We start from the raw sequence: 27952 nt of genomic DNA, 5'->3' as shown, positions 1-27952 counted from the left end.
CCAGGGAGCTGTGTCCTGGACTGTTGAATACTATCACTCCTTCTGTCCTTAGAAACAAGAGTATTTTGTCCTGCTTTAGAAGTTACTTATTTACTTAAGAGGAGATATACATCTTCTTAGGGTTTCTTTTGTTGGTTTGCACATTTTTAGTTTCACAGTCACAGTAAACATTGTACTAAGGCTTAGACATGGGTTGCAAACTATTGCTAGGTCCTATAAGGTAGACTTGGAGAAAATAAGGATAACTTTAAAACATTCAGATGGGTTTTTAGTTACTGTAGCAAGATAGAAATCAAAAAAAGAATCATAAGAGTTGTTCCTGATTTCTAATGGAGTCTGTTCTAGTTAGTGGAATTATAGTAACACAACGTGGAAACGAGTAACAAGTCAGTGAGTAAAATACAGATAGTTGAGTAAAGTTAAAAGTGATATGAAATTCAACTGATTTAAGTGTTTGCAGATCACAGTTGCAATGTTCTTGCACCTACTTATTCTTTGTCTTCCCCTACCGCTCTGTTTGGGTTGATTCAGCTCTCTAGTTAAACTGAAATTGACTGGCACAAAAATAAGTAGAATAAGCAACTAGTGTATTCCATGTATGCTTGGCAAAAGAGAACTGCTTAAAAAAATTAGTATTCCACTTCTCCACCCCCCAGCCCTTAGTTGTCATCAAATCTGTTTGTTCATTTTTCTGTGACTGTTGAAGGTCATTCCTTCTTCATCTCAGCCAGGAATTCAGAACTCTATTCAACACCTGAATGCCAAAAAACAAGTGAAAGGCTATGTAAAACAGTTTCTTTAGCTTGGTCACATCACCAGGGGAAAAAAATTATTGTCCTTTCTATCTGAGTCTTCAAAGCTAGGCAGCTTTTGTGAGTATGACTGTGTACAAGAACGAAACAGGTGGTTTGAGGATGAACTGGATTATCTCCATAATTACTTGAGAATCCTCTTGTCTACTGCAGCATAAGTACAAACTTAAAGATAGATGTACATGGTTCGGAAACAGTGCTGTTTATGCTATCTTCCTCCCATCACTGCATTTATTTTTAACAAGATGCTTTTGTCTCCAGTGTAAAAATTTGGTTTTCAAAGCACCGCATGATTAGCACCTGGTTAATGACTTGATTTTTTTTGTATGGCATTATTCTTAGTGCTGTTGGTAAGTAGAAATGATATTTGATCATGTGTTGCACAGTAGATAGACTGCAATGTTTAGTCTTGCTCCATTGTGAGCATGGAATCATGGTTTTAACCTGAACTGCCCCAGTAGACAGTCTTCAAATGCTCACATGGCCTTATATCTTTGGACTCTTCCTGAGAGTGCAGGAGAAAATATGCCCAGACTGTGGTTCACTAGCAAAGCCACATAAACCAGAAACCAGTCTAAGAAAGAAATCAGGTTTTAAGCCTCTTGAAGTTCACATCCAAGATCTATTAAGCAGTACTAGTGTAAAATGAGTTACAGCATGACACACAGGTCTGCTGAGAAGTGCAGCACCCAGTAGTTTGACTATTTTGGCAATGTGTCTAGTACCGCTAGGAGATAAACAAAGCATATAGCTAATGCATACAAATCCAGATACTACTGGTAGGTGTACTGATGGGGAAATGCGGTGCTGAAAGAGCTTCTGAATCTGTCCGTTTGCTTTTTATTATTGCGATTAAAGTAGTGGATGGAAAACAACCCAAAAAGTCACTTGCAATTAGTTCTATCAGTAGCGTGTCATGCTAGTTGGGTAGTGAAGATACAGTGAATCCAGCCCTAGGGAAAGCATATTCTTTCAGCTTGGATGAGCCCTCCATTAGTTGCCTGGGGTGTGTTTACTTCATAGCACTTTACAGAAATCTCGTTTAAATATGTTTGCATGGAGCTCTCTGTGGTTTGATCTGTTAGGGTGTGCAAACCTCTGGTAAGTGTTCTGCTATACTGCTGGATACTTTCAAGAAGGTGAGCTATCTCAGGGATCTGTAACTGCTGTTAATACTCTGAAGAGTGTATATATTCTTATGTAATACCAACTGGTGTGCTTCAATGATGTTACGCATTGGTGAAGTCCTAGACCATTTGCAGCACTTCCAGAATCACCATCTTGTGAACATGATCCTTTGAGTATTAAAAGAAACAGAGCAAAGCTATTCCCACAGACAAAAAAAATTTTTTGTAATATATGCTGTGAAGCATGGTAAGACAAGAAGTTTCTCTGCCTTTCTTTATGCCCTGGTTTATAAGCAGAACCTCTTAAACATCTACAGATATAATTTTTCCTCTGATAGCATAAGTGACTTCTTAACAACTAAAGACACAGGACAAATGATTCCTTACCCCTGTCTCCCTGTTCAGGAACCAATAGGTACACAGCATCCCTACACTCAATTCCAGTCTTAAAAATCCTTTCCAGTTAAACTGTTGAGAAGCAGAAAAGCTTGTATGTGTAAATCCTAAATTAACCTAATAATCATTGATGGTTGGTGTCTATTGGAAAAGCCTTGCTGAAGAGTGTGTTATATAGGAATCACTGTCTTCATGCATTTTGTACTTCCTGATTAAATATTTGCATTGGCTATAGTCCGAGATAAGATGGAGTGTCCCATTTCAAAGTGGAGGTTCATGTTTCTACCAGTATGCTCCACAGCAGTGTATGTCCTCTGCATTTTGGTATTGTTTGTTTCAAAGAAGTAACTTATTATCACTTTTTTCCCCCTCTTTTAGAGTTTAGAATTCTGTTCCCTCAGCTCACAGGGGTTCTAACACTTGCCTTCTTCATCCACAATTGTGTCATCACACTTCTTCAGAATAACAGGAATCAAGAAAACAATGTAAGTAATTTCACAAGACTGTGCTGATTTGTATCTAGATTTCCAGGCAACAGTAATTTTTTTCCTATCTGACTCTCTGGAAATCAATCCAGGGACTGTAATAGCTTCAGAAAATGTAACTCGTTGTGATTTGATCAGAAAAAGGTTATACATTCTTTTCTTGGCTACCAGGGAATAACAGAATGCATTACAAATTTATTCAAATGAAGTCCTTGAGGAACATCCCAAACTTACTTGTGGTCAAGCTTGTATTAAATGGCCAAATTGCACACAAGAGGCAAAAGATTTGACAGTGTTGAAAGACTCAAGAAAAACTGACCAACTGAAGAATGAAAAATGCTGGAGAGTGTTGGGCACAGGACTGATTTTAGCAGAATCCTAAACAATAGTTTTAAGGTCTAGATAGTAGCTTTTCAAGTCAAAGTCCACAGAGAAACCCAACACAATTTAGGAAATTGTCAAAGTTGAAGCCTGGTTTGGGAACCTCTGTGATATGTAGTCTTTGGACTGGACCTTTTCCCTTGATAAGGTTATGCAATGCTCATCCAGCACATCCAGCTGAAACTGTGATCTTTCTTATTATCTTCCCACTATAAAATACAAAATAGAGTAAACATGATATGCAGTTAGAGTCTGAAAGTACACTTTTACTGTAACTGTTTTGATTATTTAATTTTTTCCTCCCTACTTTACAGGGTTCTTGTCCAGCTTCATTAAAATCTTAGCTGTAAAAGTAGCTACAATAATGTACAAAGAATTTAAAATAATAGCTGGTACAAAGTCATAGAATCCCAGAATGCTTTAGGTTGGAAGGGACCTCTGGATATCACACTACTCAAGCAGGGCTACCGGGAGCCAGTTGCCTACACAACACATCAGATAAAATATATCTGGTTTGATTAGTTAAAGGTGAAATGCAGATTTTGTGCCAATGTACTGAGATGACCTTTTGCTTTAGTAATCTGCATAGTCACTTTTTTGTACTTGTGAACTAAGACCAGCTTGCAAATTACCATTTCTGTGAAAGTCGTGAATTCTCCTCCAGGAAAGCTGCTTGAGGTTTATGGACTTCTCTGAAAGTAGTTTAACAACTAAAGAGGGAGTTAGTGGAGCTCTGGAGAAAGAAAGCTTAAGTAAGCTTTTTCTGAATTTCCTGAAGAAAATCTTTTGATGTGAGAAAGGGCAAGATTTCTCTTTAGCTGTGGCTTTCAAATTCTAAAGGCTTGATTTCCAACAATCAGCTCTGTATGCAGAGGAGGCCTAATGCCCTCGTTGCCCTCTTTAGGATTTTCCTGTGGATTTTTCCCCCTTATTTACATTAGAGCAAACAATCAGCTGCAAAGAGCAGCACCTGGAGTCTTCTCCAGCTTGCTTTTTCTGTGTTAAGGAGGAAGAAACTGCTGCCTTCCTGCATTTGAATCAGGTTTTCCAATGCCCTCCCTGGAGCTTAAATTGAATTTCCAAGTCATGGATCCCAAGCCCTTGACAATATTCTTGCATTCCAGAAGAAAGTTCAAATTACACGGAAAGGACACCTTGAAGTATGGCAGCAAAGGTTTTTAATGGGAAATCAAAGTTCTTGTAAGAGTTTTATTTGGCTGGAGATTTCTTTCCCTGTTTGTGGGTGTACAGGAGCCTTTCACCTAGGTCTCAGAAGTGCTTTGCAAATGTTAATGAAGCATCTATGCTCTTGAAGAGCTGTTTTGTGATTATGTCACTAGCTGCTGGATTAAGTAGGAGATTTACATATGTATAGGACTCTCAGCCTCTGTCATAAATCAGGGGGTTTTTTTCTATCTATTTATGACACCAAGCTGCTTTATTCTGTTGGTATTTCATGGTGAGATACCGATATAACTCTGTGAATAAAAACTCTACTGTTTTATGGATTGACCTGTTAACATGTCATTTTCTTCAGAGTTCTGTGAAAAGGCACAGAACTTGGCAAGCTAGAAAAACACCATTTTAGTTTTGAAGAGAACTTACTGAAACTAGTGGTCATAGAACAACTCTCTGGGGAGGTGGAAAAAAGTAAGAGAAACAATAACATTCCTTTTATGGAGTTAGAAATTCAAAACAATAGCTGCTTCCATTCTGGTCACAGGCATGTATCACAGCCCAAAGCTAAAATGCTCATGGAGGAGGATTCCTCTGGCTGCTATTGTGGTACAGTGGTGTGGGTGTGAGAAGAGCAGTGCGTTGGAGTAAGCCAAGTGTCAGCAGGACATCCTGGAGAAGCCCTGTGAGCAGGTTTCTTAGTCTGCAGTTTCAAGCTGGGCTTCTCGTTCGCATCTCCTCCTGCTACCTCCATGTATTTATCAGTGTAAGTGTTTGTACAGTGCTCAGTCAACTGGTTTGAAAGCTGATTGCATAGAAATCTAACCCAGCCACAGAAAGGGGTTTAGTTGGGGGTTTTGTTTGTTAAGTTTTCTTCTGATTCACGTCTGGGATCTGTTTCTCTTGAGCAACTGTACAGATGCTGCACAAGCCCAGAGCATGATCTACAGGCATGAACATGGTAGTGCTGTCTCCTAAGAGTTGTTTGTGAATATAGCTGGGAGAAAGGCTGGGAACCAGGAGATGTTTTTTGTCCAGATAGTAACTGCAGAAGGCGTGGAGCCGTAAATGGTTGTTATTTTCTGTATCGAAACACTGTTTATTGCTTGTAAACAGAGTGAGCTTCCATTTATGGCGATCTACCATTGATTTTTCTTTCCGGTCAAAATTATGCACAGCATTATCTGTCCTGATGAAGTACTTTTTTGTCACCCATTTAAATGTTGTCACTTGCCCTTGATGCTTGAACAGGCAAAGTCTGTTTTTATGATATGGATCAAAGTCCTGTTGTGATATTACAGAAACAGCGTCTCTCTTGAGAAGCGACCAGTCTGAAATGGGATGATCAAAAGGTAATTCGAATGTGGTAATAATTACTAAGCACTGATACAGGCTTCTTCATCCAAGAAGCAACTCCCCAAACTAGCTTTCACTAGGTACTGAGTGAACTGTTTTCTCTGTGGGATACAACGGGCAAAACAAGGCCTGGAAGTTGCCTGTTCTTTGCAGCATCACAGAGGAAATACCTGTAGAGCCACAGAGCCTTCACTGGGCTGTGTCCAATCCTGTACCACAGGCCTGGCCATCACCTGTGGGTGTTGGGGGGATACAATGTTTTGTACTTTCAGAGTTTGTTTATTTTCAGCTCCACCTGATTTATCAGGCTCATGCTTTTTTTAGGAGGTTGATTTCTTCCTTTGTTCTATTGCTGCTGCCAGCCTTGGTCACCCAGTTTTCAGTTCTTCCAGTGGCACTTTTTTTGCTCTGTGCATTTGACCACAAAAGCTCCTGGTCAGCAGTAACTGCAGCTAATATATGTTCTCCAAGTTCCACTTCAAAATCTGCCTGTTACTTCAGGTGCACTTGATAAGGGCTTGACAGTTGTCAGGCTGTGATCCTTATGGACTCTGTCCTACATTACCTTTGATTTTTCCCTTCCGATCTCATTCCCCCAATACTTCCTTCTTCCAACCATTGTTTTTTTCTACATTTGATTCTTAAATTCTGGCTGTGAGGATTGCAGTATTCTCATGCCCGGGCAGCTTTCACCACAGTGATGTCCATTCTGAATATAAATGGCTCAAGTATCGAATTTTAAATAGAAAAATGCAATTAATGCTCTCACTTAAAATCAATCCTTTTATCTCTCCCTATGTGTCCTTTGGTTTTATCTAGAATTGTGCTGTCTCAACTTTATTTTCAAGGTCATTAGGGAGTGAACCCAGGTCTCTTGAGGAGTAATGAACATTAATCAAAAGATGTTCCTGTTATATACACAGACATTCTTGTATAAAGATAACCATCTCATATACAGAAGCATATGTTTGCAAGGGAACTGATGAATGTTTGAGAAAAAATAAGTTCAGGTTTTTGAGTAGTCTATATTTCTTTTTTTGTAGCTTATGAAAACCAAAATCTGGGTACTCTTTGTGTTTATATTTGTGTCTATTGTGTTACATGCTATAAAAAATACATTATCAAAATTAGCACTTAGTTTCAGTACAGATTAAAGCATACACCCTTAAGAACTCTAAAACCATGAACTGGTTAGTATAATTGGAGGTAATAATGCACCAGCTATCTACTTTTATTTATGTGAAAGCTAAAGAAAGCATTAAGAATTTTATTTTGGATTTCTTGCCCTCACAACTGCATGTACTTGTCACAGCAAAAATAGTTGTACAGTTGGTTCTAGAACTTATATGTAGGCACAGTACAAATAAAAACTGAGTTACTGTGCCGTTTTTATGCATGAGTAATACATCTAGAATACCAAATTTAAAGCTGGTTTTGGCAGATGATTTGCATTAAGGTCTTGAGTGCATTTTGAACAATTGTCCAAGTCCTGTCTTCAAGAAATGAGAGTCCATATCTTTCTGCAAAACCGTGATTAGTCTCTGACGTGTGCAGTTAATGGAAGCTGCTGATAAATAACTGTGAGAAATCTGTATGCTCAGATTTAGTATTTATAAAATCAGTTTTTAGAGTGGGCGCAGGTGCTTTTGAAGATGTAGTTGTTGTATAAAAACCTGTACAACTTCTCACGTCACTGAGGAGAAATTCTACAAATAATTTAAAGAAAATGTTATTGCTCAGCTTCTGATGGGAGTTGATAGTCGTTACTCAGTGACCAGTATGAGGAGAGTGAAGACCGGGGAAGCATCTTCTGTATTCATTTAACTGGTCGGCAGGAGAAAGAGGTTGCAGCTGGAAACGTGGTGCAGCTGCTGGGGGCTTGAAGGCTACCCCAGGGCACACATTCATAGCACGTTGATGCCTTTTTCCCATGTGCTTTTAAAAGGCAAATAATATTTCTCATCAGGCAACAATCTTCTACCACAAAAGCACTGGCAAAATGAGCAGGAAAGTCCAGTTCCCTCACTAAAACTGGCTTCTGTCTGAACTTTTCTTAAGATTTGTAATCTAGCGTTTTATACTTTCCTCAGGAACTGCCTTGGCCTTGGAAGGCCCAGAGCAGTATAAAATATGCTTCTTTAGTCAACGAGATAGTGTGAAGAAGCACCAAGGGAAACATTTCGATGCACAAATGTGAGCAAACTTTGCTCATACTCAGTGAGCTGACTGGATTATCATAATTATCATCCTGGGCTGGAAACAGTATAATCCTAATAATTTGGTCCTGTGCCTAGCTAGTAAGACTTGCTTCTCAGTCTTAGGAAAATAGGGTCACATGTTGAAACATTACTAGTAATCCTTTCAGAAGCTGATTATTAGCAGCAGCTGAACAAATGCTTTGCTGTAAGGTGATGAGTGTTTTGTAATAAAACATAAGCCTATACAGAATATAGTTAGTTAATAACTAGAAACAAATGGTCTTCGTAATTTCCAAGAGCAGGAATTCGTGTAGAAGAGTAACCCACCAAGTACATTACTGTGAGGTCATTCTGATGTATATGTGGATTCTGAAGTTTTGTGAAGTACTTGAGTAGCTTTGCTGCTAATTTTTTAGTTCTTTTTGTGTGGTCGAAAATATTTGTGTATATTAGATATTTTATAAATATAGCCAAAATTTTCAGAACTGTACATTGAAGTTTAAGTTTAAATCTATGCTTAAGTATATGTAATATATTTAAATATGGATATATGACCCTAGTTTCGGCACTGACTCCTGTAAACTTTTTATTGTAATTTAGTGCATTTCTCTGGAACATTTAAAGCTGTTTAGTAATAAAGTATAGGTAGGTAGGATATAGGATAGGTAATTTTAAATGGAAATGTCATTATAAAGTAAAGGTAAAGGACATGTATATGACTACCTATATATATACATATATATGACATATATGTGACTACCTGTACTGTTCTTTTTTATGTGTGTTCTGTTTGTATTTTTTTATGTAATGGTGTACTAGCTATGTCTTCCGTTATTATGCCATTCATTCAGAAGCCAGATGTATTAGTTTCTGATTTGGAGACAGTGTACCATCCTCTTAGGTTCCAAAGCACCTTCTTAAAAAATGTCTCTTACATTATATCAGCAGTTGGGTAGCTGATGCCTTTGATTGCAAGATGTTATTTGTGATAAGAAATGTGATTTATGGCATTGCTGGGCTTTCTATCTTAGACGAGTGTGTCTGTGTCCCAGGGCTCTTAGCAGGAATAGGTGAATGTAAGAAAGTAGAGGGCATTTCTTGTTTGTTTTAATAACTAGCGTATGTTTGTGCATCCAGAAATAACATGCTACATCTATTGGCATATCTCTTTCATGGTACCTTTTCTGTATTTTAAGAGATAAATAATACTTGTTGAGCTTCACTTTGGGATATCTCCTTGCAGCTTTCTGATCTGACTGGGACCAGATCTGAAGTCCCCATTCAAGCAGTAGAAAGTAAAAATGTTTAAGTAATAGTAATAAATATAAAAAAGTAATATATATAAAAGTAACAGTAATAAAGGCAATAGACATAGTCTCATGAATTTTTTATTTCTTATGGTTTTGTGTGTCAGTGCTTGCCAAAAGAAAATCTTGTTTTTCCTCAGGTGAGAGATCTCTCTATTGCATACTTCCTGGTGGGACTAACATATCTGTATGTTGGAGTGATTATTTTTGCATCCTTTCCTTCTCCACCGTTATCCAAAGAATGTATTGAACAGGTGAGATATTTTACTGCTGTATCTATTTCACAGAATTACAGAATGGGTCAGGTTGGAAAGGACCACAGTGGGTCATCTGGTCCCACCTACCTGCTTAAGCAGGGTTATCCTGAAGCACATGGCACAGAATTGCATCCAGATGGTTCCTGAATATCTCCAGTGAGGGAGACTCCACAATCTCTCTGGGCAACCTGTTGCAGTGTACGGTTACCTGCACAGCAAAGAAATTCTTCCTCATGTTCAAATGGAACTTCCTGTGCATCAGTTTCTTCCCATTGCCTCTTGTCCTATTGCTTGGCACCACTGGGAAGAGCCTGCTTCCATCCTCTTGACACCCTCTGTTCAAATACATATATATATATATATATATATATATAAGGTCCAATGAGAATAGACCCAACTCTCCCTCAGCCTTTTCTCATAAGAGGAGCTCCAGTCCCTTCATCATCTTCATTGCCCTCCACAGGACCTGCTCCAGGAGCTCCATATCTCTCTTGTACTGAGGAGCCCAGAAATGGGCACAGCACTCCAAATATGGCTTCACTGGGGCTGAGTAGAGGGGAAGGATCAGCTCCCTTGACCTGCTGGCAATGCTCTTCCCAATGCACTCCAGAATACCGTGTTTGTCCTTAACTTTTTAATAAATATATAATAAGAAAGAACAGCTACTGCTTCTTGCTTCATGACCTAACCCTGGCACACACATCTGCCCTCGACTGTGGTCAGGTGGCTAACACCTCGTAGGCACTACCACAAGCAGATGAGTAATGCTTGTGTTATCTCATTTATATTTGTGTATGGTTGCCAATATTTCTGAAAAAACAAACATTTTATAAATACTCTGTGAAAGTGATGAAGAAAGGACCAAAATGAAAAAGTGAACAGTTGAGACTTCAATTTTTTTTAGCTTCATTAATCCTGAAAAGTTTATGTTTAGTTGTGTGTGCAGTGACCAATCCCACTCACTGGGACTCTGGAAGAAATAAAATGTGAATGCAAGCTTGAGTAGCTTTGGAATCTAATACTATGGTGAGCCTTGCCATCAGAGTTCTTCAGATAACAGCACCACATGAAACACCCTATGAAGGCTATTAAATTCTTATCTGCTTATAGGCAAGCCTGATTTCCACACCCTAAATTGATTCAGAGAGAGAAGTTACCAGTTGGGGATCCATTTTATGCCAAGTGTTCCATGTCTCTTGCATAATATCTAGCAATAAGTCAAAGGCTTCCTCTGACTGTAGATCAGTTAGAACCACTGTTAAACCATGACATGATTTTTTGAACCATCTGAACTAGCTTCACAGAATGAAGTTCACCATTAGACGACAAATTATTTTCTTCCCATTTATTTTCTGTAGTTTATGAAGCCGTTTGTGTATTTCTATGATACTTAAGTCTTATAATACTTTTTCAGCTGTTCCTGCTTGTAGTATATGATCCCTTCCTCATTTGTATGTGGTGCAGTTTTGCTTATTAAATAACTGTTTTTAATAACTATGTATGATACGACAAGTAATAAAAGCATATGAATCTATCTGCCTACAAGGTCAGCTGGCCCTTCCACAGCCTGGAATATTTGAGGATGTTCAGAAGATTAGAAAATAATTCCTTATGTAATACTAATATTAACGCTGACACCAGCATAGTAATATTCAAAAATCCATTGATATTTGGTGGCAAACCAGTCATAAAAGAGGGAGAAGGTATTTCATGTTATGGAGTTCATTTAGCAATTGTAGTTGCTTGGATTTTATCCCATTCTTTCTGACACGTAGGTATTAAAATAAGCAGGTACATGCAATCAAGCCACCATTAATAAGTGTAACACTATTTATATGTCCAGAATTTTCTAGATAACTTTCCCAGTGATGACATCATGTCATTTGTTGCAAGAATATTCCTGCTGTTCCAGATGATGACTGTATACCCACTGTTGGGCTATCTGGCACGAGTTCAGCTGTTAAGACAGTTTTTTGGAAATGCTTACCCAAGGTAAGAATTCTGTTCCTTGACAAGAGCTTGGCACACTTTGCTTAACTGACTTTCTGTTGTCAGAAATTTGGCTAGGCTTTTGGAGAATTCTGTTGTACATTAGAAACATTTCATAACCTAGTTTCCCACTGTTTGTCGAGTCAGGGTGAATAGGCATGCAAAATAAACGTGCCTGCAAACTCCTACAGCTTGGCAAAGGGGAGTAGTGGAGTAGCTCTTCATTTTGTCAATAAACAGAGGAATTTTGTCAACACAGTCCTTTTGTGTTATGCATTTATATGGCAAAACAGAAATTGTGCAGGAAAAAAAATTGGTTAGTCCAGAAGCATTTAATCTAGTAGTCTTTAAGCTGTGAAGGACATACACTCCGGATATTAACCTTTCTGCATGGCATCTGTGTTTTGATTGTGCATGATTAGTAATCATCCATCTGTTTTTAAACAGAGCTAATAGCTAAGAGAGTTGTTAGTTGTGCTATCTGGGCTGCTGCTATGCTTATAAAAATAGCTTTTTACATGCTAATTTCAGAGGTGAGCCACACCCCTGCATTTGTACAGTCTCTGAACTCCAGGGAAGAGCTGATCCAGGTTTCAATTTTAGTTTGTTTTTTAAATAAAGCCTGGGACATTTATATTTGGAGTATTGTCTGAATTTGTCACAGCTGAGAAGTTGGCATTTATCTCCAAGTTTCTTATTTTATGTTGTGAATTACTGTTGATGGGGGAAAGAAAAAAAAGGGTTCTCAGGAAGGAATGTGTATTTCCTCTGTGGCATCAGCAGTAGCATACAAGTCTGCAAAGATGTTGTTCCAAGTTTTGCGTTTCTTCTGAGTCCTAAAATAGGTATCAGAAGTTCTAGAAATTGAATGCCTAAAATTAGGCAGTGAAATAAGTGCCTGCTTTTTTTGATGCTAAATTGTATGCAGTTCAATGTTGCGGAGATTTTTAGGAACTACTACAAGTTACTGTTGGAAACAAGGCCATTTATTTAAGTGCTAAACATGGATTTCACAACCACTGAGAAATAGTCATGTCCTTTATATTATGTGCATGTGCATCTTCCTATCTCCTCCCTCCAGTTACTCCCTGACCAGAATTGTTTTCATTTCCCTCATACCTTCTTCTAGAACCTACAGCTTAATTCCTGTCTCTTCTCAGGTTAATTCCAGCTTGCTTTTTTAAGCCTTTATGGTATGATGAATGTGGTGATACAAATACTTCCTTGGTTCTTGTCTCCAGGATATCTTGTGGGTAGCTTCACTCATTTTTTAATTTAATTTTTTTTTTAAGACTCCTTTTAGGGAGGCATTTAGAGCTTTTGAGAAGTCAAAAGTAGTTTCTAGGAAGCCACATAAATTGCTCTGACCTATAGTGATAAGGTAGCATATTCTGGCTGGCTGTGTCTCCCTCTCTAGTATTCCAGGTGTCTTAAATATAGCACAAAAATCACTCAAATAACCTTCAGGCTCTGGCTTCTGTGCATTTACAACGGCCAAGGTCAGCCCTAGTTTTTTTCTATGCAATGAGGGCTGGTAGCAAACACAGGACATGTCCTGTTTGCTGGTAGCAAGCACAGGACATAGGAGGATAATAAAGGTTAAGTACCTGGTTGTGAAATATGTCTTCATGACTGGTTCTCAGTCATAAGCTGATGAAGGTCCTTTAGTGGCACTGTATCTTTATCACGTCTCTAGGAAAAACTTCAGTATTTTTGTTTTTTCCTAGAGCTGCTTCTGTGGGGAAACATTTTGCAAATACAAAGATGTAGCTTTTAGTGACATAAACTGATGTCTTACTGGGTAACTTGTTGATCCACTCTGAAGAACCTACCTGGAAATATTAAGTTCCATGGCTTTTGTGTAGGAAAATGAGCACTCTACTAGTAGTTTGATAAACTTGTCTTCTTTTGTTGAAATCCTCAGTAATTGAGGCTAACAGCTCTTGGGCAGTAAGAAGACTAACTGTGAGACTCGTGCTGTAGCTCTTAGGTGGAAGAGAATATTCTGGGTCATGTGTCTAAAGAAGATTTTGGTGTTAGTAGTGAACTAAAAGGATGAAGCAGGAGGAAAAGAGCTGAGGCTCTTTTAAAGCCTCCTTTAACCCTGTGATTCAGTGTGCTAAATCACATCTTTCCATAGGTGCATCTTTCCTATGTTGTTTTCTTTGCAGCTGAAATAAGGTTATAAATTTGCCTTCTGGCTATAATTGTCCAAACAACAACAAAATCTTCACAAAAACACCTCCTGCTTTTGGTCCATTTGTTCCAAGTCTCCATTATAAATTTTCCTATCTTCATTTTTAAGCTGTGAGTTGCTCCACATGGAGGCTCACTGATTTTAAAAGTCAGGCTTCTTCATATCAGCAGTTTTTTGCAGATGTGGGTACCTGCTGCTATGGATGGAGTTAACAGATAGCCATGAAGGTATTAGCAGGAGTACTTGGAAGGCTGGAGGGATGCATTTTAAAGCTCATAGCTTTATCACACACAGGTTTACAGGGCTGCCAGATAGTTTTTATTTCCTAGTAGTGATTGTATTGGTCAGATCCATTTCATTCTTTGGGTTTTACTCCTTTTTCTTTAATATTTTCTGACACTGGTTATAATGAAGCACCAAGATATTAGTTTCTGTCTTGCAGTTCATAGTCTTGATAATTGGTATAACCCAAGGCAAATTCTACCAAATCCTGGTTCATAACCTGTTCTTTGCTGATAGGCCATGGATTACAGCTGGATTATAATGAGAAACTATTTACTCATCTTCGGAGGAGCTTTTATGGTCTGAAGACTGACTTGCATCTCTTCTGTCCCATGATTTTTAGATACTTTGTAGTCCTATGCTGTGTATACCTATAGTGTATCCTACTAACCCATAGTCTTGAGTGATTACTAACCCATAGTCTTGAGTGATGAAGCAACTCGCACTCCTGAAACTTAAAAGCTTAAGCAGACAGTAAATAACTTTTTCTTCTCGCAAGTTTCACATCAAGCATCAGCTGAACAATGGGAACTTGCTTGTCTGAAGCATAAGGGAAATGAGTATCCTGTGTCTTCCAGCAGTCAGGAATACAGCGAAAGCGCACCAATTCTATGAAGGAGGATTCTCTTGCCCTTATGTATCAATATCAGTCACCTGTGTCTCTACCTATTTTAAAAGCAAGTACATGTGTAGACGTGCTGCGCACAGTAGTCTTCAGACAGACACCATCCCATATAATCATAGAATGATTTGGATTGGAAGGGACCTTAAAGATCATCTCTTTCCAATCTTTCTGCCATGGGCAGAGACACTTTTCACTAGACCAGGTTGCTCAGAGCCCTGTCCAGCTTGGCCTTAAACAGTTCCAGAGATGGAACATCCACAAATTCTCTGGGCAACCTCTTCTTACCACCCTCACAGTAAAGAGTTTTTTTGTATGTTTAACCTAAATTTCTCATCTTTCAGTTTGAACCAATTACTTCTTGTCCTATCACTATAGTTCCTGAAGAAAAGCCTCTCTCTGGCTTCCTCTTCAGATACTAGAAGGTTGCTGTGAGGTCCCCATGCAACCTTCTCCAGGCTGAACAGGCCCAACTTTCTCAACCTGTCTTCGTAGAGGAGTTGCTCCAGTCCTCTTTATCAACTTTGTGGCCCTCCTCTGGACTTGCTCCAACAGTTAGGTCTCTTTCTTATGTTGTGGCCACTAGAACTGTATGCAGCACTCCAGGTGGGGTCTCACAAGAGCAGAGTAGAGGGATAGAATCACCTCCCTCAACCTGCTGGCCACACTGCTTTTGATGCAGCCCAGGATTTCTGGGCTGTGAGCACACATTGCCAGCTCATGTTGAGTTTTACATCAACCATCATCCCCAAGTCCTTCTCCACAGGGCTGCTCTCAATCACTTCTCCACCCAATCTGTGGGTGTGCCTGGGATTACCCTGACCCAAGTGTAGGACCTTGCACTTTGCTTTGTAGAACTTGATGAGGTTTGCATTGGTCCAACATTGGTCCTTCTGGATGGCATCCCTTCCCTCCAGCTTGGTACTGAGGGTACCCTTACTGCCCCACACAGCTTGGTACTGAGGGTGCACTTGATGCCACTGAGCCTTCAGCCTTTCTCTGTTTACTACAAAAGATTTAAAAACAAGAGAAGACATCCTAATTTCCTTCTTTCATTTTGCAAAATATGTACTAGTGTACAGATTACAACATAGTGATGTACTGGGACAAAACCCAAGGAACTTTTCATTCTCTCTACTCTCCCTAGTGGTGAAAAGGAAGGCCAAAATATTGTGTATTTGGAAATTACTTTCTTTTCTAAAGTGAGATATGTTTGTAATGGCATCATTTAACAGCTGACTTAGAGCCAGAGGCATGTACTTTATCTGCTATTTCTTACGTGACTCTGGATCTTCTTATATGTACAGAAAGCCAATTTTTTTTATTATTGTTTCTGGCTCTTGGCTACACTGATACTTGTGACAGAGATTCCCTTGATTAATTATATGCTGTATATAAAATGCTTTTCACAGCCATCTTATAACTTTTTGAAACTTTTTATCGTCTTTCCTGTCCTGAGAGGTTAAATAAGCTGATGGACAAAAATCACTTTGCTTTTTCTAACGATTGTCCTCCCTTTACTCCATGGTAGCCCAGCAGACCTACCAGTTCTCCCACAGATATATGTCTTCTGATGCAATGAAATACATTTCTGCTGTTTGCATGTATGATTGCTTATCTGCTCTTCACCTGGCTGCTGTTTTGCTTCTTGGCGATTGTGATTCATAGTCTTCTGATCAATGTCACTTGAGCGAGATTTCCATGAAGAAAATGCATTTTTAGATACAGTAACCTTTCAAAATTCTTACTTTAATGACCCTGATTAGCTTTTTCCTTGCTTTCCAGTTTCCCTTACTGCATCTGTTCACCTTGTGACTCCACACTGAGTCCAGCACTTCTGCTAATTTCCTTGCATCTGACCTGAGGGGATTTAAAATCAGTTTCTTTCTTTAAATTTCCCCTGCACTATGGTTTGGTTTCACCATTTGTCATGATTCTTACTTTGAGGATGCCAGAATTACTTAGATATTTATGGTCACTGCTGTTCAGTGACTTAAGTGTAGCTGCCGGTTCCACAGGAGACAACTTGATGGAGCAAATCCTCTAATGATCTTCAGGCATTGTTGTTTCTCTGCTCTGTCAACCTGAAATGTTAACCTTGCAATGCGGAAAAAAAGGAAAGATTTAGGAGAAAGCTTGAATTTTTTTAAATCTTTTTTTTTTCCTCCATTTTGCTATCATTTTTGTAGGATTGCAGAATTTTTGCAGGTGAGCAGTGATTCCCTTTATAATAAGGAGCTAGAGCCTTCCTCTGTCGAACCCAGAATATTGAGACTGAGGACAGAATATGAAAGACTTGTGATGGGTGTGCCTCCTGTGTGAATTAACAGCCTCCTTCAGACAACCCATCCTGTGCCTCAGAGCAGCAGCCCTAACCAGGCTGCCCAGGTGGACAGTCCAGCCCTGGAATGGGATGCCCAACTCTGCAGCCATGGACCATGAGGAAGAAAGTTACACTGCTTAGAAAACAGTTGTATGGTAGCAGGGTAGTAGATAAAAATGGGCCAAATCTTTTGTGATCTCTAACATCATCTAAATACTTTTCTTCTTACTGTTAGAATAAGCAGAGGTGGTATGGTGATGCCCCTCAAAAATGCTGTTTTTCTGACATCATTTTGCAATGTGTGGCGACCATTAGTTGTACCGTAAGCCAGTGTCAGGCTAAACCTGATCAATTTAGAACTTGTTAAAATGTCACGGGCTATGAGAAATGTTTATCCTGTCTGGAATACACCTATGTGAAACTTTACAGTCTTATGAAAAGTACTATATGAAATAATACAGCTACTAGTAGCCCTAGATATCAGATGTTACTTTATTCAGAAGGATAGGGCTTTTTTCTAAATGGTATTGTCTTTCTCTCCATAAGAATGAGGCTTTTTCCTGTCCTGGAGGTGAGATGAGCTATGAATATCTGCCTAGGTAAAAGAAAGAGTTTGCAGGTTAAATACCTGTTGTCCAATAATATGGTTACAGCTCAGGCTGTTTCAAAAGGTAGAATATGGATTAAGGATGTTCTGGGAAAAAAATGCAGTGTAGTCTTTCACATTGAAACACCAAGATTAAAAGCCTTTTCAGACCTTCTGCTTTGGTATTGTTCTAGAGGATCCTGCTTAATTGTGACAATTAAAACTGGAAAGCAGTACTCCACAAGAGTTGCTTTGGAGCCTCCGACATCTTGGGACCCTTGTTTTCAATAGAGCCAAAACACACTGTCCCCTTGCAACCCAATAATTTTTTCCCAGAACAAGAAATTGAAAAATGTTTCATTTCAGACCGAACATACACACACACCCCCTTTACTTTTGAGGTTATAAGAATCTGGAATTAATTTTTTTAGAAGCAATAGCTTCAAACAACAAAATCATGTCTTGTGTTTTAAAGCATGCCAGAATGAAATACTTTGGAATTTTTTCAGGTTTTCTGCTAAAATACTCTAAACTGACACAAATTTGCAAAACATTTTTGAATTACTAAGCCTACACTCTTTTTAGTCCCTCTTGCTAAAAAAATAATCGCAGTAAAAATGGAATGGAAGAAGTGCTGTCATTTTCTGTGTTCATAAACTTTTGGCTTCAATTTTTGTGCTATTTGACAGTAAGATTTGCAAGCTGCCGTACGTGTGAGGAGAGAGGAAGTAGTTTTTAATGGCAGAGACCTTTTTGTGAACAGCTTAGTTAACTGGCTTTCCTTAGTAATATTAGAGAAGCTGTACACATTTGGTCCTTCTGTCCCTAAAAAGTCTGATTCTTGGGATTTTATTTTTTATTTGTAGGGTTTTACCAAGTTTATATCCAATTACATTTTTGTTAAACTTTCATCTGCTGTATTCCCCCTGCAGTCTTGAGTTCTCCTCAAGGTACACCTCTTGCACCACTGTTAAAAAATTAAAGGTATTATTTCTGTCTTTTTGAAATCAGTTTTTAAGAGTGAAGTTTAGTCTATAGCTTAAACTATTCCTTTGTGGTTTAATTACCTTCATTCTTCTAAACTTTAATGAGACTATTCTGTGTCTCTAAACTTTCTTCCTGACTTGGAAACTGGCAGGCAGCCTTTCAGCCATGAAAGTTGTCACTTTTAAATAGTTAGTGACATCCTCCATAATAAACATACTTTCTACAGTGAAATAAAAAATAGGCCTGGTGTCATGGTTTGAGACCCCCAAAAATCCAATTCCCGAGTTCAAGCCCCCCTCCCACAACTCACCCCAGAGTGAGAGGGGTTTTCCAGACAAAACATAAGACTCAATATGGGGGGAAGGGAATTATATTACAATCACTACACAAATAAATATTATAATACATTATATACACAATCTTAACTATCTCCTATGATAAAGCAATATTTATGATTGGATCAGGTCTCTTCCCCCTCCAATAAAAGTCCAGAAGGGAGAAGGAAAAGATCCTTTCCACTCTCAGGGCAGCAGTGTTTCTCTTCTTCCATGCAGCAGCTGTAGCTGGATTGTTGTAGCTGGATCTCTTCCCATTACACACAAGGGGGTCTCCTTTCACCCCTCTCGGCCCTTCGACTCCAAGCGAAGTTTTCTCTCTCTCGTGGACTGCGAATTAGCCGGGACAAAGGCTCGCTTCACCACGTCATATCACGAAGCACAGGGGTCTTCGTGACGGTCCCTTTCCTCAGGGGGTTTACCCCTAAGTCAGAACATCTCGGGCAGCTTTCAGTTGAAAGCCTTTGCCTCAACCGTTCTGTCAGAGCTCCTGTGCCCTGCCTCAAGCTGCCAGCTTGGCAGCAGCAGCAGGGGGGGGCAGGCCACTTACCCCACATTCCTTCTGGCCATCCTGGTCCTGCTTCAGGACATCTCTGAGCTTCTTAGCTCATCTCTCTCACTGCTGCATGCTGCATTTTAGGACTTCCATCCAGTAGGAGTCCACCCCCTCCACTTAGGAGGGGTCTCAAAAGGGTTTTGGGGGGTCTGGTTCAGTTCTTACCCCAAAACTCTGTCCATAGAGCTTAGTTCTCCCTCCCTCTCTCTCTCTCTCTCTCTCTCTCTCTCTTTCTCTCTCTCTCTTTCTCTCTCTCCATTAGAGATCTCTGTCTCTCTGTTTAGCTGCATGCTTGTTTCTGCTGTTTCTTCTTATCTCTTGGCTTTCTACCACAGTCTCCGTTCACTGCTGCTTTGCCGCCACTTTTCAGTATCTCCTGCTGCTGCCCACAGTGGAGAAACTCCTCCAGCTCTCAGCTACAGAACTCGGCCCAGTTTAACACTGTTCCAAGTTCTTGTAGCCCCCCAGCCGGGGCTGGGGAGCCTAGCCCCCAGTGGGGCTCCTGCCCCTTCTCCTCGTGGCTTCAGAACATGGCCACCTCTCCTCCAACCACAACGTCACCCTTCTTTTCCGGTTTGGTGTCATGTTTTAATTTTGCAGGAGTGCTGATTGGGTCCGCACCAAGAGAGACACCACCCCCTTGGGGTTACCATTTTTAACTCCAGGGGGAAAAAACACCTTTTTTTTTTCCCCGCCACACCTGGCTTACAGATTTTGTATTTTAGGAAATCATATCCTCCAGAAGAATAAACAAAACCTGTAACTGTATGTATGTTTCCTCCGTGTGAATTCTTTTTTCCTTTCATAGAAACAGCTGTGTGACCAAAATACCACAGGTTTTAATTATATTTCCTGATCTTACCTTATGTTAAAATATGCCAACATTTCATGTTCTCAAAAGTGATACTCTCCTGAGTCTCAGCTCTGTGCATAACTACACTGAATTTGTCTGATGCATTAAAAGCTGCTTTGCAGAACAGAAAATCTCCATTTTTTCATCCTTAACAAGAAAGGAGAGCAACAGGAAAATTATTTTTAAAAACAAATTCAACAAAAAATTCCAGCATAAATAGGACACAGGCTATATACTAAATGGCATCCATCATTCTCCTTAAAGGTTTGTCCTCTATCAAAATGCAGTAGAGTGTTTTAAGGTGTTATTTCCCTGCTAGTAGTCTATGTAATGTTTTACACTCTATGCATCTTTTCCTTTCTTCTGGTTTCCGTTAGTCCACTTTAAGTAATTCTGATTATTCTCTGAACAAGGTAATGCTTTCTTGTGGGAATTAAGTTATATGGTATTGTTTCTTGGGTATTTGAATATCCATCTGAAATACTTGAGTGCTGAATACCACGTATGGCTTTTTTTAGAAGAATTGCCAAATTATGCATTCTTAGTCCTTAAGAATATTTTGAGTCAAAACAGTAGATATTTAAAAATTGGCACTCTGAATATTCAGTAGATGATATGTTTGCTGTGAAATTAATTAGATTTAATAGGGTGAGTCATGCAAATGGAAACACCATCCACGTACCAGTTAAATGTTAGTGAAAATGAAGTATAATTGGTGGTATTTGGTAAGAAATACAGCATAGATTTTAACATTCTTTCTTCACTTTCCTGAAGCCTTTTCCACGTGCTCGCCCTGAACCTTGCAATTGTAGGAGCTGGAGTAGCAATGGCAAGATTTTATCCAAATATAGGAGGTATCATAAGGTGAGTGTTGCTTGCAGGGAGCTTCCCTGTGGCATTGCTGCATGTTTGCCTCTTGATGTTGAAAAGGAACAGTAATAATTGAATCGTCATATTTCGTGAGTTTTACACCTTCTTAAGTTATAAATAATGACTTCTGTAAACAATCAGCTCTTTCAGAGTTCTGACAAGCAGCTATCTGTAATGATGCCTCTGTATCTGAGGTAGTTGGGATGATTCTCCAATTTTATTGAAGCTCTATCTGAGGACTTTATAACTATACACATAAAAGAACATGGTGTTAGTAGAAAAGTTGGTTGGTTATTGTGTTTCTTCTCTCAAGTTTTTGTTTTGTGTTAAGACCATTTGAAGCTGGTTTGAAAGTCCACAATAAAAATTCCAAGAAAGTAAGTAACTTTAAAGGGAAAAGTGACATAAAAGTTGTGTTTCTAAATGATATCTTAAATTTACTATGTTGATGAACACCTAGGATTTCTATAATTGGGAAATATTAGCAGAAATAATCTTAAAAAGTTTTTTTTTTCTACATTTGAAATCACTGTATTTATAAGCATCATCATTCATTCTTGGTTTGCATCTTTCCTGCAGCAACCAGGAGAGGGAGGTGTTTAAAAATATAGAAATCTGCAATTATAAAACCAGAATGACAGGCTTGGGTCTGACCAGAGTAGCAAAATAACTTACTTTTGCTCAGTGGCTGATCTTTATGGGTTTTTCCCATTTCCTTTTTTTCTTCTACCTCTCTTTTTAGTGAAAATTTTTGTGTTCCAGTAATAGAGATGGTCTAGTTAATCATCATCATATAAGCTTAGAATGATAGAATGGACCTTAAGGTTGGAAGGGATCTAAAAGATCATCTAGTTAGAACCCCCCTGCCATGGGCAGGAACACATTCCACTAGACCAGGTTGCTCAAAGCCCCATCCAACCTGGCCTTGAACACTTCCAGGGATAGGGAGTCTAGGACCTCTCTGGGCAACCTGTTCCAGTGGCTCACCATCCTCACAGTAAAGAATTTCTTCCTAATATCTAAATACAAATAAATATCATGCAATATGTTCCTCTGTTTGCAAACTGATCCTGACCTATGCTATTGTGTCCATATCGTGCATAGTAACCAGACATTTTGAACTGTGAATTTCCAGCAGATATAAATTGTCTATATACAGTCTAACTTGGGGATTTGCTGGTTTTGTGTTTCAGATTACCAAAACTGTATTATGATGTTTCCTCTGTCTAAAAGGAATGTTCAAATATTTGAAACAAAATACATTGTTAGTTAATAATGCACACTTAGCTGCAGGTGAAAATAATGAGATTTTTGTAAGCAAGGGAGAGGTTAGAAGAAGAAGAGTTGCATGTTTCCCTTGCTGTGGTTGATCGTTACTAGAAGGGCATGTTGTTCCTTTCAGGTCTAGAGAATGGTTTTCTAGAAGCTCATTAAATAAATTAAAGTAAGAGTTGCAGATTCAGGAGCATTTCTATCCTTACATGTGTTAACACATGTCCTCAGATGGCTGGGATGCAATGAGCTTTGCAGTTCTGACAGTAAAGAATGTGTAACAAAGGATGCACTGTGCAGTCTCTTTCTGTTGCACCTTGACAAAAGAAAGTAGAAACATTGAGTCAAAGATAAGGGAGTCAGTCCCCGGCAGCATCAGGGGACATAACTGAAGTGACAGAGGCATGTCAGAGTGTGGGTGCAGGTGAGCAGGAGGTGGACAGCACAAAGGGTGATAATGAAATGCTAGTGAAGAAAGTGAAGGACAGCAAGAACAGAAATTGATGTTTAGTGACTGCAAATGGTGTTCATCGAATCTGTTCATTGGTTTAAGGCGGGGGGAAATGACAACAAAAAATAAGAATAAATGCAAAGAATCCTTCTTTCTTTTTTTTCCCTTCTTCCCCCCCACTTCCCTGTCCCTTAGATACTCTGGAGCAACATGTGGTCTGGCCTTTGTATTCGTGTATCCATCCCTCATCTACATGATCTCTCTGCACCGTGCTGGGCAGCTGACGTGGCCAGCATTGATCACTCACATCTTTATAATCCTCCTTGGACTGGCTAATCTGATTGCACAATTCCTATTGTGAAAACTCCCCCTTCTCCCTGTGGCTGTCACAAGTGGTACTGTGATATTTGGCAACAGCCTTGAGCAACACTGTCAGGCATGAGAACAGTCCTCAATGTGATGATCTTGAGAAAAGCTGCACCTTTGAAACAAATTCAAAACACATTTTTCAGGCACTTGACAGGAAAACTGTCTTGCTTCTCTGAAAACACAATTTTATGAGAAGTGAAGTGGTTCAGATTTGAGTGATCTAGTTCTCGTTTTTTTGAACGTACTTCAAAAATTAATGAATCTCAAATGTTTTAATTTTTTACAGCACACTTCTCAAAACACAAAGCTTTCAGCCTCAGGCTGTGGAACTCTTTCCTCCAAGGGGACTGTCCTTACCTTGATTAACAAGCATGCTTTCTCAGTATTGTTCAGTGACTCTTTGAAATGCTCTTTTGTTGAAGTTATTTTCGTGATTTGTTTGGAAAATAAAGAAATTATTGTATTTTCTTTTTTTTTTTGGTTAATTTATAGTCATTTGGGTCAAAATGCACTCTTAATTTTGAATACGCTATTAAATTGTTTTGGCAATATTTTTCCTCTAGGAAATTCCAACAAAGCAAAACAATAAATTCATGTCTCAGAGTTTTATTCAGAATTCACAAGTTATTTGTGATCTTATAATGAAAAAAAGCCAGAAGGATAAAAAAAATTAGAACAAGACAATTTAAATTAGTATTCCAGGCTTGACCTCACTTCAACTCTGTTAACTGGGCTATTATGTGCTGTGAAGTTGCCTTGTCAGGAGTTGCATGTGGTTTTATGTATGCATGTTGTACAAAGCGTTCATCACAGGCTTGTTCCCTCCCTTGTAGGGTATTACTCCAGTGGTCTCTCACTATGCTTTTCCACTGCATTACTCTAGACGTTTTGGATGTGAGCAGAGAGACAAAGCCAGCAGTCTTCAGAATCGTGGATGAAGTAAAAGAATTTAAGTTTTAAATAATTCCAAAAGCATCTAGAAGAATGTGAAAAGGTTTTGTTGTGGCCTTGAGTTTTTCTTAACTTTTTGTCAATGAACTATGAGGGTGTACATGCATAATTGCACAGACACCTTCTCTCACCTACCATCTGGGAGTCTGTGTCTTAACCCAAAACATGCAATATTAAGTTGCCAGGCAGTAGTGGAATGTCATTTTTGTGGTTGGAGAGAGAATAAAAACTCCTCTTTGTACAGAATTTCAGTGCATTAAAATAATCAACAAATATAAAATAATTGAAAGAGGACTCCAAGCATTGCTAAATTCCAAAGTCAGTAAAAGAAGAAAAAGGTTGAAGTGATGAAATGTTTATGAAGTAGGAGTTGGAAAAGATAATTACATTGCAGGGTGAAAGTTCATATTTTCATCAGAAAGACAATGAAAAACATAAGATAGATTATTACTATGCTTCTCTGGGAAATGATGTGAATTTTTTTAGTAATGATGTAAATCCATTTGTTTGACTTAGGCTTCTTAAACTGTGTAAAGGACACTCATTAATATCCCTTGATTTGTATGGAATAAAAGATGATACGGATTTGGAATACTATCTGCAGAATACAGTAATTATTTTAGATTGTTTTTTTCTTGTGAAACTTTTTGTGCCTTTAAATCAAAATTGGAGAATACATTCGTTATCTGCTCTGTATTAGGGAGAAGTATTTGCCTTATCCTGGTCATTTTACCCTGTGTATACTCTTACAAGATGAACAGCAAAAGGAAAGGACAAAAGATATAGGATTCCAAGCATTGTTGTTTTATTCACATTAAGCTCTGATTTATTATAGATTCAGTGCTTAATATAGGTACAAACCCCGAAGAGTGCAGGTAATTCAATTTGATTATGTCCTTCCATGTTCCATCTGAATATGATTCCATGACTTATATCCTCGCCATTGAAGCTGATAGCAAAATGCCCATTGATTTTAGCAGAATTAAATTCTTAGGATCTAGTAGTCAACAATCCTAAGTAAGACAGAGTTCATGGTGAAGAGTCCTAATTGCATCTTGTATCTGTCTCTTTTTCCAGTTGTGCAATGTGCAATGATTGAGTTAATATTTAGAAAGAAATTATTCATTACCTTTCTAAAAGCCTGTTTTAGCTCTGCGTTACAGAGACAGGTTCTTGCTGCATTGTTTATTTATACAAGCATTTAAAAGCCTTGATTTGAATTTTAAGCTGGTAGGCAGTAGAGTGATAGCAAATATTTCATTCTACTGTCATCTCCAGAAGTACACTTTCTTATGAGAAAGTATTTTTTTTTATTTCAGTACATGCAGTTGAGATTTTCACTAGCTTCAGAAGCAAGTTAGGAGTGTGCAAGTAGATTGGCATTTTCAAGGGTTTTATGTCAGCATCCTAAGTTAAGTAATATTTTAAAATTTAATGGCAACTTAAATGGCCTAAAAGAGCAGAAGTAGATTGCAGTGTCTTTTTTCATGCAAGCACAAAAGGTGGTTCTTTGCAAACGCACACTTTATCTGCAGTGCTGGCCAGCTAATTTCAGTTCCTTAGGTTCTCTGTTGCAGCACATCATCATGTGATTTAGCAGAGCAAAAAAAGTAATATATGGACCCCATGGTGTATTGTGAAATGTTATTAATTACCTTCTCACAAAAGAAAAATAATTTCTGCTGGATATGCCGAATTCTGTCTTTACATTTGAGCTTTGCTGAAGTAGGCTGTCAGGTGAAATACTGTCAGCTCTGGACATTGAGTAAGAATCTAAGGTTTTCTTCATAACAGTACCAGGCTCTTTGTTTGGCATCAACCCTACCTCATTGCACTCTGACAGTCCAGCCCTCCTTACTATGTGATAACTCAGTGATGCGAACTGAAATTTTTGTTGTGTGAGGTTCAAGCAGCTGCAATCAATCATCTGTGCTGATACCATTGAGCTAAAATCCAGATCTCGAGATACATAAGGCATTAACCCAGTATGACCTTCAGACATTGCCAAAGCATAAGTAGCCAAGGGAATTCCCAGGAAGCTCCAAGAGTAGTTGTGGACATGCCTGTGTGGTGAAGTTGTGGATGTGTGATTACACACAACCTCAGCACTGATACCAAGGGGTTAGTTTTTCAGTGGGAGCTTTTTGATGAACAGAAGGAGCTGTATTTTTTAATGACAAGGGCAGATGATGTGGCTTTTAGGTCTGTCTTCTGCAATGACAAGAGAAATAATTACCTTCTCTATATCCATGCTTGCACTAGCCTCATTGCCTTCTTTGTAATGGCCTAGCGTCATCTGTTCCAGTTTCTTAATGTTATCATGGCCCAGATTCTTCTCTTCATCTCTTAATGATATTCAGAATCTATATTATGCTTACTGGCTCCCAGTTTTCCTTTGCTCTTCCAGTCTCTCACAGCTACATCTATTCCTACAAATAATTTTTCGTATTCTATCTGGATTGTTAATTTAATGTATTAAAACGTGTAGCTCAAATAACCTGTGCAGCAAAAGCATTTGAGATTCAAATGTTGCATCATACAAACAGAGGGGCTCAGGAAGGACATTTTATGTAACATCGCCTATTTTCTTAGAGGTCCAGTCTTCTGAATTCCACACACAAAAATACGTGAAGATAATGGCATTTGGTTACAGAACACTTTGTCGGGTTGATGATTTGCCTGCCCGACCTCTAGATTACTCCCTTCTCCACCAGGCTTTCACACAAGGGTTGGCTTTTGTTTACATGATCACATAATTTTTTTTTACCATGGGGAGTCAGCTTGAGAGGACGAAGGCTGAAAGAGTGGTTCCCTGTCATTGCTCAAACTTGGCATCTGCTAACTTTGGGTGCTGGACTTCCGGTGAGTGTTAATTTAAATGCAAGGACATGCAGTCCAGTCCTAAGGTTGCCTAAACTCCTTTATAGCCCATGTCCATGGATGTCCCTCCAGCGTGGCATAAAGGCAGAAAGCTGAAGAGGCAGCAGCGGTATAAATGAGTGCTGGAGCTGTGGTGGGAAGGAGAAGAGAATTTCTGGGCACTGAGATGGTTGAATCTAGGATGTACAGTCTGCATTTTGGGAAGTCATAGAGCCAGAATGATGCTGCAGTGGGCGGGCTATGCAATGAAATGGTAGTGAGGGAGGTGAAAGAGATGGTAGTCTCTGGAAAGTGTGTTTTTGCCTTTCAGGATGTTTTGCTTCAGAGGACAACTGCACTAAACATCTGTCACCTTTATAAAGGATATGAAGGTACCTGAGGAAAAATTAATAACAGGAAAAGGATTAGTGCTTGGTGATAACTAGTACCAGGAAAACACTGTCCCTCTCTTCTTCAGCTGGAAGCAGAAATTCATTTCTGCAAGCAGTTCACAGAATCTGGGAGCTGTCTTCAGTAATGAAAATGCTATTTTAGTAGAGCTTTCAGTAACTTCCTAATAGGAAGTAAAATATTCATTATATGTTTGGTTTAACTCATTGTACTGTGCTTGATGGGGGAGTACAGTGTAAGCTTTTCCCTCTGAGTTGGTATTCTGCAAGATTGGAGTATTTAATCAGTGTATTTAATTTCTTCTGCAGTTGAGAACACCATTAAACTTCTCTTTGAAAGGAACAGGACTCTCAACTTGCCAGATCATCATTACCTCTCCCTCCTGTAATTTCAGATGGTGGAACCAGTGCTACATAACTCTTGCTCTGTGGTTTGTATTTCCAAACACCAGCTGATCTGAGAGGGGCAGGAAGGGTCTTTTTGGGTTTTTTTGGTAGGTTTTTTTTTTGAATTTACCTAATTATAGCTTTTCTTATATACCTCC

At 38.9% G+C, this 27952-nt stretch overlaps 1 protein-coding gene across 5 annotated transcripts in view; it reads left to right on the top strand.

Moving 5' to 3' along the window:
* Positions 1 to 24744, top strand: part of SLC38A9 (solute carrier family 38 member 9) — a 51729-nt gene extending 26985 nt beyond the window's left edge. For all 5 annotated transcript variants that reach the window (XM_039385880.1, XM_039385881.1, XM_027716357.2 and 2 more), the window contains 5 exons: positions 2714 to 2820; positions 9379 to 9492; positions 11339 to 11487; positions 21000 to 21089; positions 23014 to 24744. In XM_039385880.1, coding sequence (XP_039241814.1) covers positions 2714 to 2820; positions 9379 to 9492; positions 11339 to 11487; positions 21000 to 21089; positions 23014 to 23179 — 626 coding nt within the window. In that variant the 3' untranslated portion in view covers positions 23180 to 24744. The remainder of the gene's footprint in view (positions 1 to 2713; positions 2821 to 9378; positions 9493 to 11338; positions 11488 to 20999; positions 21090 to 23013) is intronic.
* The last annotated feature ends 3208 nt before the right edge of the window (positions 24745 to 27952 follow it).

This window comes from Pipra filicauda, unplaced genomic scaffold (genome assembly GCF_003945595.2).
Source record: "Pipra filicauda isolate LSUMZ 115617 unplaced genomic scaffold, ASM394559v2 scaffold447_size767260_pilon, whole genome shotgun sequence".
Taxonomy (NCBI): Eukaryota; Metazoa; Chordata; class Aves; order Passeriformes; family Pipridae; genus Pipra; species Pipra filicauda.
Note: the sequence above shows the minus strand (reverse complement) of the source record. Positions and strands in the feature narration are given on the sequence as shown.